Here is a 12,519-nt window from a genome sequence, read left to right on the forward strand (position 1 = left end):
TGCATCACAAGCATGAAAAATATGTTTTTTTTTTCTCTTAAAGCAGAAACTTCTTTAAGTAAAATTATCGTTCATATTTCAGAAAAGTGTTCTGGCATGTTAATTTCATTTTGATTATATTTTTTAATGTTAATCTGAAACAACTAAAACCTGCATGGAAAGATTGACGTGGAAGAATTTAAGCTGCGTTAATCAATATATACACAAATAAAACTTTTCATTGCTGCCAGCAGAAACTAATTTAATCTCTTTACAATAAAAACGTATATTGAAGTATTAAGTGGTTGTTTATTTTTATATTGTATATTTCCAGTTCAGATGATTGTTACTTTACCAAAGTGTGGCCTTGATTTGGACTCTAAAATATCATTATCACTCAACTCTTCTAGAATAGATGAACCAAAGAAAAGTAACTGTATTGCTTAAAATCTCTACTGAACTATTTAACTTTCAGTAAAATACACATTCAACACAGAATAGAAAGGCACTGCTGCCTGATTTGCTATCATAACATGTATTTTAGTGCCACTCAGTAATATTTCTCTTAAAAAGCAGTAAAGCATGGACCAAATTAAAAAAAAAAAATACACATAAATTTCTTAGTTTGTGAGTTTTGCAGCTCATATCTGGTTTCTAACACAGTGGAGTCTGACTGTGTTAGGAAGGATCCCTGCCGAAGCGCGTTCTGACTGATTATAGTCTCACTTGGTGGTGAGAAAATTGAGTTGCTGCAGAGTAACAAATCACCTTCTAAGTTTGCTGCAACTCAATTACAACTTTGCTTGGCAGCTTTTTACCACATGCTCTAAATAGACTAGTAGGCCTAAAAATCTAACCTGCATTAACACTGAGCAGCTAGGTGTAATATTATAAGTCTGAGTCTTCACTGGAAATTGCCATTAATAATAATTGATTTTTTTATTGTCAGCTTCATTATTATTCTGCATTTGTGTATAAAGTTTTCCACTCAGCAACATTAAACAGAAAAGGGAACATTTGTATTTCAGTGACCGAGACGTTTTATATGTAACGTGAATCTGAGCGAATCGGATCCTCTCGCGTTCGCTGATCTCACACAGAGAAAGGTGACGGGGGGTTTATGAAGCAGAGGCACAAAACAACAACAGCAAACACTCAGATGCCTGCAGAGCCCCGCGGTTACCACAGTAACGACGAGCAAAAATAGTAACCCACACCAGCATCTTTTCAACACTGAATCCCCAGTGATAACACAGGATTCTATTTATACCCTCTAATGGTGAAATAAGCCGGTGCATAAATGTATCAGTCCAATTACAGTCAAAAGATGAAGAACGTGGAACAATTACATGTTGCCACCTCTGATATCCTCGTTTCTGCTGCCGGGTCTTACAGCACAGCCTCTCATGGCGAATAGTGAGGTCAGATTTCAGACTATAAATGTGTGTGGTGTACAAATTATGTTTATGTTGAAAACTTTGGATCAATCTCAAGAAAAACTTCTCACATTTAATGATTTTACAGAGTGGACTTACACTGACACTGCAAAATACAGAAACAGAGCTATGTTACCATTCTTTATTAAGTACTTATTTGGATTGTATGCACAAGTATACACAGATATTTCTACAATTAAAGAATTATCCACCCTTAGGCATCTTCAGCTTAATTTTAACACTTGCCCACAATTTATTTAAAAAAAAAATCCACAAAGCTAAAACATAGTCTTGCATGTCATTCATCAGGCTGTGTGAGAGCTTTTGGTATTAACAAATACTTTCAAATGTGACAATCAGGTGTGAACAAACACTCAACTGTAGTAAAAGAAAACATGATCTATCATAATTTGAACTTCACAAACACACACACTATTTGATTAAGTATCCAAGTAAATAAAAGGAGGTGGCTGAAGGATGACAAGAGAAAGAGGAACTGATATTGATCAGGTAAAAAAGAAAGAGATGGAAAATCATCTCCACCAAATTACATTCTGGTGAACAATATGAGTGTTTTCAGTCCCAGAAGAGGTTCACAAATGTATGGGGGAATTTTTCTGCCATGATCCAAGAGCACACATTTTCAGTCTGAAAAGCAGGATTTCATGTCTTTTGCTATCAAAACTTTTAATACTTTTGCTTACATGTTTATTTTGAAAGCAGGACTTCGTCTTTCTTCTCAAAACTTCTCCTCACTCTCAAGACTTAGTCTCTGCGCCGACTCTCTGCTCACTTACGAAACATTTTCCGCTTGTTTCTAGAACAAAAATGCATCGTCGCCTAGCAACCTCTCAGCCAATAGAAAGAAAGTGTTGCACTGGGTGCGTTTGATCCCTTCTAGTGGGTGTGCCTGTGTGGTCACTATCGATTGTAGTAACCTGCGCCACGCACTGGGTGTAGGGAGTTGGTTGGGTGAACAAACTCCTGCCTAAGATCAGTAGCTGTTAGCGATCAGTAGCACACTGCTAGCGGATGTTTAGTGTAACATGGGGCAGAAAGCTGAGGTCGTCGTTTCTCCCTGTGCTCTTGTACTGTGGCAGAAAAATTTCCCCATACAAATACAGATTATTCCAAATGTAAGAGATGGCTAAGCAGAAACTGAGAGCCTTCAAGATTAATATACGTTCTTCCTGGACATCAGAGAGACACAACTGTAAAATAAGATTAAATATGAAAACAACTCGGAGTAAAATATTAATATGAATTGAAATCAACATAAAGAGTAAAACAAAAATACATCCAAATAATTATAAATAAATAAATTAAAAATTATCAAGCACAACAGACTGCAAAAAATGTGTGGTAGACAAAGCTTTTTACATCTTGTTTAAAATCTTCTCCTTAATTTTTTTCTTCAAATCCATTCCATCAAATACCTGCTACTAAAAGCATTTTCTATTATCTGGAGCAGTATGATTCTACTCTAGGTTTCATTCATTTCCTCTGTTGACAGTACCCTCTTTATCTTGATCAGCTGTTTATTCCTGTAGAGAATATTATCCACAGATCCAGGCTACATAAGGAAGACAGAGCATGCACAGCACAAATAAATGCTGGTTATGGGCAGAAATGCCATAAATTACAAGTGTACACCAATTCTTGGAAAAGCTGATGGATTCTGTTGCACTGACTTCCAATTACTCCTCCAAACTCAGCTATTGTACTGGACTTACCTGAGAGTGCATCTCTCCAAAAGGATAGAACCACAGTAAGCAGCTGTAGTCACATTACAGGTACATCTCAAAACATTTGATTATTATGAAAAAGTTTGATGCTTTTTGTCACTCCTTTCAGAACGTGAAACTCGTTATAGTCTTTACACAGAGTGAAATATTACAAGCCTAACAAACAAGACAGAGAGACACTGGGAGTTTTCAAAACAAATTCTTAATTCATTTAAATATGTATAAACATATAAAGAGGCTGCACAGTGGCGCAGTTGGTAGAGCTGTTGCCTTGCAGCAAGAAGGTTCTGGGTTCAATTCCCAGCCCCGGTCTCTCTGCATGGAGCTTGCATGCATGGGTTTCCTCCCACAGTCCAAAAACATGACTGTCAGGTTAATTGGCCTCTCCAAATTGCCCCTAGGTGTGAATGTGTGTGTGTATGGTTGTTTGACTCTGTGTTGCCCTGCAACAGACTGGCAACCTGTCCAGGGTGTACCCCGCCTCTCGCCCAGAACGCTAGCTGGAGATAGGCATCAGCAACCCTCCCGACCCCACCAAGGGACAAGGGTGTAAAGAAGATGGATGAAATATATAAAGAGCTCTAACCCTACCCTGAATGGTCTGTAAATTGGGCCAAAAACTGAGGTCAACATAACAGACTTCAACTCATGTAGTAACACCTGTCTACTTATGTGTGTGTGTGTAGTGTTCTCGTCCAGTCCATTCTGTGGCTGATGCAGATCTCTTCTCTTGCAAATTTGAATTCCTTCCTGACTTTCTAGGTCAGAGCAGCTCAGTGCATTTCCTGTTGAGAAAAACATGTCCAAATAACATATTTGTTATTAACGAATAACATAGTTATTATCCCTACTCTCCCCCAGTCTCTTTCTAAATACCGACCTTAGTTGAGTTTAGTAAGCTCTGCAGTGCTCAGATGTTGTTCTGTTCTTACGTGACCTCTTGGGAGAATCAGTCGAGCGCTCTTGATGTAATTTGGGCAGCCTGGGAAGGTCTACCTCTGTTTTATGTTTTCTCCATTTGCAGGTTGTCTGGGTTACTTTGAAAATGGCTTTGTAACCTTTCCAAGAACATAAAAATTGGTTTCCGGAGAAACAGAAGAAAGTTGTGTGGTCTGATAATTTAGATTTATCTTGTTCCAGAGAGAAGGGCACATCAGGGTACAAACCGATCTGCATAAAGTGATAATTTACAACTTGTAAATTATGTGTATTCCAACATCATTTGCACTACAACATCATGCATATATTTTGATATTTGTACTGCTGTCTGTACTGTTTACTAGTGTTTGTTCAAGTGATGACTGCTCTTAGATACATTATTTATGATCTTCATAACAATATTCTACCTTGTCTGTCCTTATTAACACTTTAAACAGTTTTTCCTCAGTCAAGGATTTAAAATCTCAACATAATTGAACCTCATTTGAGTTTCAGAGATAAAACAACATGGATAGAACATTTAAAGTTAGAACTTTAACAATTAATCATACTATGAATATCTATTATCACTTCCATTTGGAGTTCCTCATTAGATTTTATGGTTTTTGTTTATGTTGCACTTTGTAATTTACTATTAAATAAAATAAATGAGCTATTGCTAACTGCTTTATTTGTATTCTTTTTCACTGTTGCATTTTGTATATTAGATGTGTGAGAAGAAATCTACATCTTAATCTTGAAATTAGATCATACTGTTTGAGAGGAAGTATTTAGTCTTCTGCTTCAAATTTAATAGAGACCAATAAAAAGAATTTGCAACTTTGTTAATGAGACTGAGAAAACTTTGGATATATAAATATAATCAAGTGGACTTATAAATTCAAAAAATACATTTATTCAAATTTGAATTGAGACTGATCATTATGAAAGTTGTGATTTTGTGTTCCGGTTTGGAAATAGCCTGTTCTAATATTTTTATGTTTTAATTAAAACATTCCTAAATTTATTTATAAAACAGATTACACATATTTTATCTATATGGAGTTATTATGCACTTGACCTGCATGTTTTTGCTGTGTCGTTACATAACTGTGAGATGGAAAAAATAGTTTTTTTCTCTACTTAAAATAAACTGTCTGACTCAGCTGATTTGCACTTTAACACTTACAGCCAACACAGAAATTATATTGCCTTCAAGTACAGTCGTAAATCTGAAATTAAAAATCCTTGGAAAAATACTATTAAGAGTGCCAAATAGAACCACGTTGAAATAAATGATCTCTTTAGTCATATGACAAGAAGAAGTGATTAACTCAAATAAATTGTTTTTGACGGTAAACGTTAGGTGAATTTAGCTGTGTTGATTATTACTGTCAGTTACTCCAATTGTTGTTGCCTGACGATCATCAGAAAGGCGAGTTCGCATTGGAGATTCACTTTGTAAGAGTAGAAGTTTCTTTGCGTTAATATAAAAAGCACCTAATATTTACGTACCCCTTTTCCTCAGTAAAGTTTTTTGTTAATTGTCACATTTCCTACTCAGTGCAAGCACGTGAAGGCAGCGTGATCACTGCAGCCGTTATACGACGGAAGGCGACAGAGACGGATGGTCAGGGCCGTCCCCGTCTCTAACCCGAACATGAAAGTAGAACTGATTCAAACCCGGTTATAGTACCGAACCAGGTTACGATTTTATATACTCTTATTTTTTTTCAATTACAAAAAAATAAAAAAATAAAAAAATGGAAGACGACTATGTGTGTGAATACGACTCGACATGGGACACAGAGAGTGATGGAGACGACCCGGCCGGAGAGAGCCAGAGCCGTCGGTCAAATCAAGACAAAAACAAGTCTTCCTGGGCAATAGTAAGTGCTTTGATTGCAGGCCAGCTCAGTCTTAACGCGCAAAAACCCTGTCCCGCTATCTTTCACTTCCGTTTAGGCACGTACTGTAATGGAAAAGCTAATGTTAGCTTTTCCCTCACTGCTGCAACCTCGCTAACTAGCTAAGCTAGCCATTGTAACTTCCTTTTTTAAAATATCTGGTTTACGTTTTATTATCTAAGCTTCCGTTTTATTATTTATTAAAGAGCTTTTCAGCTTCATTGTTAAATAGATTCCTTGCAGATCACATAACCAGAAGTCACGATTTGTACCCTGCTTTTATTTAACTTGCATAGTTTTGATGCGCTAATTAGCTGCAACTAGATGCAGACTAATTAGATTTTTTTTCATTGCAGTGGCATCACACACCCAGAAATATGAGGGCAGCAAAAGACATGCAGAATTACAGAAGAGGATATCCTGTAAGTAATACATGGCAATTAAAAAATCATTTCCGTTTAGAGCAAGTAATGATGAGCTTTTTTAATACTTACAGAATCTAACAGATGATGATTGCTCAGAAGACAAAATGAACAACCTACAGTTCTACCTAAACAAGTTTCCATCTGCTCCTGATGGTAACACAGTTATTTATTTATTTTTTTTTTAAAAAGATTGGTATTTGTATTTTAAAATGTTTTTGTTTGGTTCTAATTATATATATATTTTATTTTTGGTACAGATATCTATATTGAGTCCTTTCTTAAAGAATGGAAAAACGACTACAAAAAATTGGAGAGGGTTCACTCTTACATCCAGTGGTATGTATTACACGAGTGTTTAACATTATTCGAATATACTGGAGATGCACAATACTGGTTTCTATTTAGTATTCCAATTGGGAAAGACTGTTTGGATGGGATGTTTCATAGGCTGCAGGATGCAGTCTCAATACAACAAAAAACAGAATTGCATTAGAAACAAAGCAGCTGCACTACTTTGTCATATTTGCCGTTTATCAGAGTTTCCCAATGCTGGTTCTTTGGCCACACTGCCCTGCAGGTTTTAGCTGTTTTCATGCTTCACCACACCTTTTAAAATTTGAAGGGAAATGAAGTTTAAGCTTTAGATAAATTGATTTTCTCCAGATGTGTTGGAGCATTTAAAAGACTCTGCCTTGAGGACAACGGCGGACCAATGCTGCTCGAGCTTTTTTGGGGTTGAACAATTTTAATTCTGATGACACCATGTCAAGAAGTAAAGCGTTTCCTGTGTGTGTAATGTCAGATCTTCCTCAATCATTAAGCCAAATCTGTAGATAAAAAGACAAAAATATATATTTTTAAATACATTTAAAGCTATATATGTTTGGATTTGACATTTTCTGCATTGTTGTTAGCTTTTTGGGATAAAGAAAATAGAAATACTTAATTTTATTGCGTTTACAAAGATCAGCTTGTAGCATATCCATAGAGCAGTTTCAGTAATTGCTGTTTCTTCTCTCTTCAATCATCTACGAGGTTGTTTCCACTACGAGAACCAGGGGTTAATTATATGGCTTCAGAGCTCACCAAGAAGGAAATTGAGGTAAGTTACTACTGGACTATGACTTTAAACAGGTTTGTTGCTCTTTAAAATTTAGGACTGCCACATTTTTTTAAATGACCTAATTATCTTTTACTTCCTGTATTTAAATATTTACTAAAAATCAGCCAATGTATAAAATTTACTTTTATACATGTATGAAATTTACTTTTTCAGCAAAAAATGTAGTCTACATGACCTTAAAATTCTGCAATTCTGTTAATTTTCAACATTGAGACATGATATTGGTGTTATTTCAAAGTTTTATTTTAAGCTGTTTCACAGAAAAGGGTTTATTTAAGTATTAAAATGTTGACAAAATTCCTAATATAAATAAATTCCCTACCAAAAAGATTCCCTACCAAAAAGATTCCCTACCAAAAAGTTCATAATACATTGATATCTATTTGCAACCTCTTTTTTTTTTTTTTTACACAACTTAATTCAACTACTAACTGTTTTAAAAAAAAGCTGCTGCTATCAACTGGGCTTTTTGGACTGCAGTGGAAAACAAGAGATGGTACAAACTGAGGAAAAGAGATCAAGTGTGTGTTAAGCTGGTGTGGAGGCGTTGGGAGGCTGCAGCCTGCTCTCTTAACAGCCCTATAATAGCAAAACCACATCTATGGACACGGTGAAAGTGTTCACACTAGCAATATTTTCTGTTTGTAAATATTGTATGCTTGGAGTGCTAATTTTTCGTTTGTAATAAAAGTGTTCTTATGGGTACTATACAAACTGTTGTTTCCATGCAGTGCTTTCTACATTGCATGCTGGATATAAAGTCATGTAATCCTCCACATCTATTTTTTGGACGTTTTGAAATTCAAATGTTTTATTATTTAGGCATGTAACTCACCTATCCAACTACCTTGATTAGGTATTTTCACTTTTATCTTGATGTACTTATTTCTGGGAATCTAAACTATTTGCTTATTGCTGAATCCTTCTAGAGCACAACATCATGTCATAACGAAGAGATATAAAACGTGTAAATAATTTAGAGCTTTTACTTTGTGCTTAGTGAAGAATTAAATCATTGAGGAAATACAAAAAATAGACTGAAATTTTAAACAATCATTTGTACATTTGGTTCTCAAAATAAAGCAGGTGTGTCTTCATCCATTTGTGTTTTATTATTAGCAGCTATTGTGGCATTAGTTTGGTGTGGAGTGCTTTAGATAATAGGTTGTGGTTCATGTACTTTTTTGCCCTGGCACTTTACAAACAGCTATAAAAATACATGAGTGGATCCTCTTCTGAATGAGAATGGAAATTCCTGCTGGTGTTGTTTATGTGGCTTAATTTGACACAAACTGGTTGCAAAGTTTGCAGATGCAAACAAACAAATTAAGGCCTCTGTGTGAAACACCAAGTCAGTTTAAAATGTTCAAATTCACATTATGAAGCAGGTCCTACACGGCGCTCTTGATGAAAAATCAACTAACTCATCGCGTTCGGCCTTCATCAGAGCCATTGTAACCTGTTATCTTCCCTTCACCAAACTGTTGAACATGATGACATCAAGTTAGGGAGATAAACTAAATGTAGAAGACTTTTCATTTATTTAAAAATGTCAACTATTTTCTATATTTTTACCTTTTACATTTACTTTCCATTTTTCTAATGTTTTAATTGTGATTTTTTTTTTTAAATTAGTTTCTTATCTACCCACTTACCTCCACATTTGGATAACTTATTTCTCATCGGCACCAAGAAGCCAAATGTACGACCCAGAAAAGTCACAATATCTTATACATCAAAAGACCAATGGGATACTAAAACAAAACAGCAGTGTTTCTATGATCCTCGTCTCTTTAAATCTTTTGAATTTATGCACGTTTTCAACTTAAAAGGCTTTCAAGAAGAATGAGGATGCCAAAAGGAGGCTGGTGGAGGCGTATGAACTCATGTTGGGTTTCTACGGCATACGTCTGGTCAACAAAGAGACGGGGGAAGTGAAGCGTGCAGAAAACTGGAAGGAACGTTTTGGAAACCTGGAGAGGTAAACACTGATTTCAGTAAATTCTCATATCTTGATGGTTTTGTCAGTAATTCCAGCTTCATCTGTCTGGTGTGTTGCAGAAATATGCACAACAACCTCCGGATAACTCGCATCCTGAAAAGCCTCGGGGAGCTCGGCTTCAAGCACTACCAGGCTCCGCTTGTGCGCTTCTTCCTGGAAGAGACTCTGGTCAAGAAGACGCTGAGTAACGTTAAGCGCAGCGTGTTGGACTACTTCCTGTTCGCCGTACTGGAAAAGCAGGAACGCCAGGATCTCGTGCGCTTCGCTTACCACCACTACGAGCCGAAGGACAAGTTTGTGTGGTGCCCCAGAAAGATCCAGAAACAGTTCAGGAAGAGCCCCAAAAACAATGACGTTGTCGGGAATGGAGACGGGAAAGAGGACGTCTCGCACAGTAAAAAAGACGGGGATGCAGCAGTGCAGCAGAAAGAAGATGGGGTGAATAATGTTACTAAGACTCCGAAAGGAAGTGATAAAATTAAAGACAAGAGCAAACAGGCGGAGGAGTCTGATGAGCCACCAGCAGATTCAGAGGCTGTCGGGAATGGAAACGTGGACAACCTTGGAAATATGAGCAATGGAAATGAATTTCCAAATGATGATGACGACGACGACGATGAAATGGATCAGTCCCCCAGTCTAGACGGCGGCATCACAAAGAACGAGGCCACTGCAGACAGTGAGCAGAAATCTACCAGCAACGCCAAGGACGCCGTTCAAGATCTGGACGTTATGCAAACCGGTGCTGATGGAGAGACCGAAAAACCTCCAAAAAAGAAAAGGGAAGACGACGAGGATCCGCCAAATGATGACCCTGATACTGCTGCCGCCGGCCTGGTGCAGGAAACTGCTGCTCCTAATAAATCTGCAGGTCAAACAAGCCCTTCAGTTCACACTCCTCTTAAGACCTCAAAACACTCACCCTCTCTGTCTTCTGAAAGGGAGGAAAAGATCCCAAGGACGGATTTTATTCAACCGTCGGATCAAAACGAAGACGAGATGTCGCAGGAAAATAGTTTGGCTTCAAACGGGATGCAGAGCGGCAAAGACCTGGAAGGACAGAGCAACGGGACTGAGTCGGAGGACGTTCCCATGGATTCAACCCCTTCAAGCTCCAATCACAACGAGGGAGCCTCATGAATAAGTAGTGACAGACGGAAATTCATATAAACTTAGATTTTATGTATTAAAAGGACCGAGTCTGACAGGACATTTTCTAGGCCTTATTTCTACTATATTTGATGTTAAGATATTATTCATTCTTTTCACTTTAAATGAATTACGGTATTCTACATTTGGATTTCTTAAAACTTTCAAGACAAAAACTGAGAAGACCAAAAGCAGCAATACGTTATTCAGATGCCATAGTTTAAGATTTAATCACATGAAGTGGTTTCAAAACAGGAAAAAAGTTCTCTGATGCTGAGATTCGCAGCTGTGATGAAAAGAAGTGATTTGTTGTTTTATGTATATTTTTATCAGCTGAACAAGGCCGTCGTTTAACTAAAATAGATTTTTTTCTTTGACGATGAAACATCGGACAGATTCACTACATACAGACGTGCATCCCAACAAATTTGAACATCATGGAAGAGTTTAATTTATTTCAGAAATTCAGTTCAGAGTTAAAAACGTACCCTGGTTTCATATATTCCAATATTCTTACTTGGTTTTAATTTTGAGGGTTTACATCTAATAAAAATCAAAAGTTCAGTTTCTCAGAAAATTAGAATAAAAAATGATTTCAAACATAGAAAACTAATCACACTAAAATGTAATGTATTCAGTTTTTTGTTTGAGTAAGGGTGAGAAATTTGGGATATTACATAAGATCAAATAAAGCATTTTTTATGTACAGAAATGTTAGTTTATGGTCTACAAAACCATAGGGAAGACTGCTGACTTGATATTGATGCGTCCACAAAGAGGGTCAAAATGCTATTCAGATTGTTGTATCCAGGCTTATTGATTGAAAGTTTAGTGGAAGAAAAAAATGAGATTACATGAAGCAGATCTAGTATCAATGTTTTAGCCCTAATTAGAGCAACCTGAGCTTCCTTAAAACATCAGCACAGGCTGGTTATCTTCACTGATGCAGTAATTCATGTAAAAATATTCCTAAGCAAGGATTGGAGTGTTTATATAGATAAAATTTATTAAAAATACTTTTTTTTTTTTTTTACTTGGTCTTATGTAATCCCCTATTTTTAAGCTGAATTTTGCATTTTTATTATCTGCCACAATATTTAAAATGTGTATGTAATGAATATAACTCAAATTCAATTATTCAAATAAATGAAGTTTAAATTTATTTAGATGCACCTCTTTTATGCTTAGGGTGGAAATTAACTGCAGCAGAAAACTTAATATCTCTGCATCCAGATTTAAATGCGGGTCAAAAGGGGGTTTTATTTCATTTTAGCCACATTTTCTTGCACTGAGATTTAACTGATTTTTATGAACTTGTTTCTCTCTTTGGGCTGTTTTTGTGTTTGTAAAACAATGTGTTTTTTTTAAATCCTGCTGTTTAAATGAAGTCGAAGTCGTATTTCAGAAAATGCTGCGCATACTGTATGCTGTCATGCTGATTTAGGAAGTTGATTGAAGCTGAAAGCCTTGCCAAAAAAACAAAAACAAAACAAAACAAAAAAAAAAACAAATGTGATGAGACTGGTTGATTGTACAGTGTGTTTGTCTTGAATGAAACGAGAAATGCTTTGGCTGCAACTTAAACTCTGTATGTTCCTTTGAAATCGGTGCAGTCCATGAAAATGGAAGATCCGGTGTGATCAGGCATCCTTTTATATTTGCACTGATTTCTGCTATGACTTGTTGAAGTTGCTGTATAATTTTACCTGAATAGACCTTTACAATAATTTCCCAGTTACACACTTGGCTGTTATGAGAACTGAATAAAGTCATCCTATTTTCTGAAAATGATCTGTTTGAAGTTAAGATTTGTTAAAGTCCAAAGAACCTTTAAT

The 12,519-nt window shown here is 36.3% G+C and overlaps 1 protein-coding gene across 1 annotated transcript; it reads left to right on the forward strand.

Annotated features, from left to right (window-relative positions):
* Positions 1-5,114: 5,114 nt before the first annotated feature.
* ogfr (opioid growth factor receptor) lies at positions 5,115-12,475 on the forward strand. The gene is made up of 7 exons (XM_007566308.2): positions 5,115-5,967; positions 6,342-6,407; positions 6,482-6,563; positions 6,668-6,746; positions 7,446-7,512; positions 9,366-9,514; positions 9,595-12,475. The coding sequence occupies exons 1-7, from the start codon at positions 5,842-5,844 to the stop codon at positions 10,673-10,675; spliced, it is 1,650 nt and encodes a 549-aa protein (XP_007566370.1). The 5' UTR covers positions 5,115-5,841; the 3' UTR covers positions 10,676-12,475.
* Positions 12,476-12,519: the final 44 nt, after the last annotated feature.

The sequence above is a fragment of the Poecilia formosa genome, unplaced genomic scaffold (assembly GCF_000485575.1).
Source record: "Poecilia formosa unplaced genomic scaffold, Poecilia_formosa-5.1.2 Scaffold190, whole genome shotgun sequence".
In the NCBI taxonomy this organism is placed as follows: Eukaryota; Metazoa; Chordata; class Actinopteri; order Cyprinodontiformes; family Poeciliidae; genus Poecilia; species Poecilia formosa.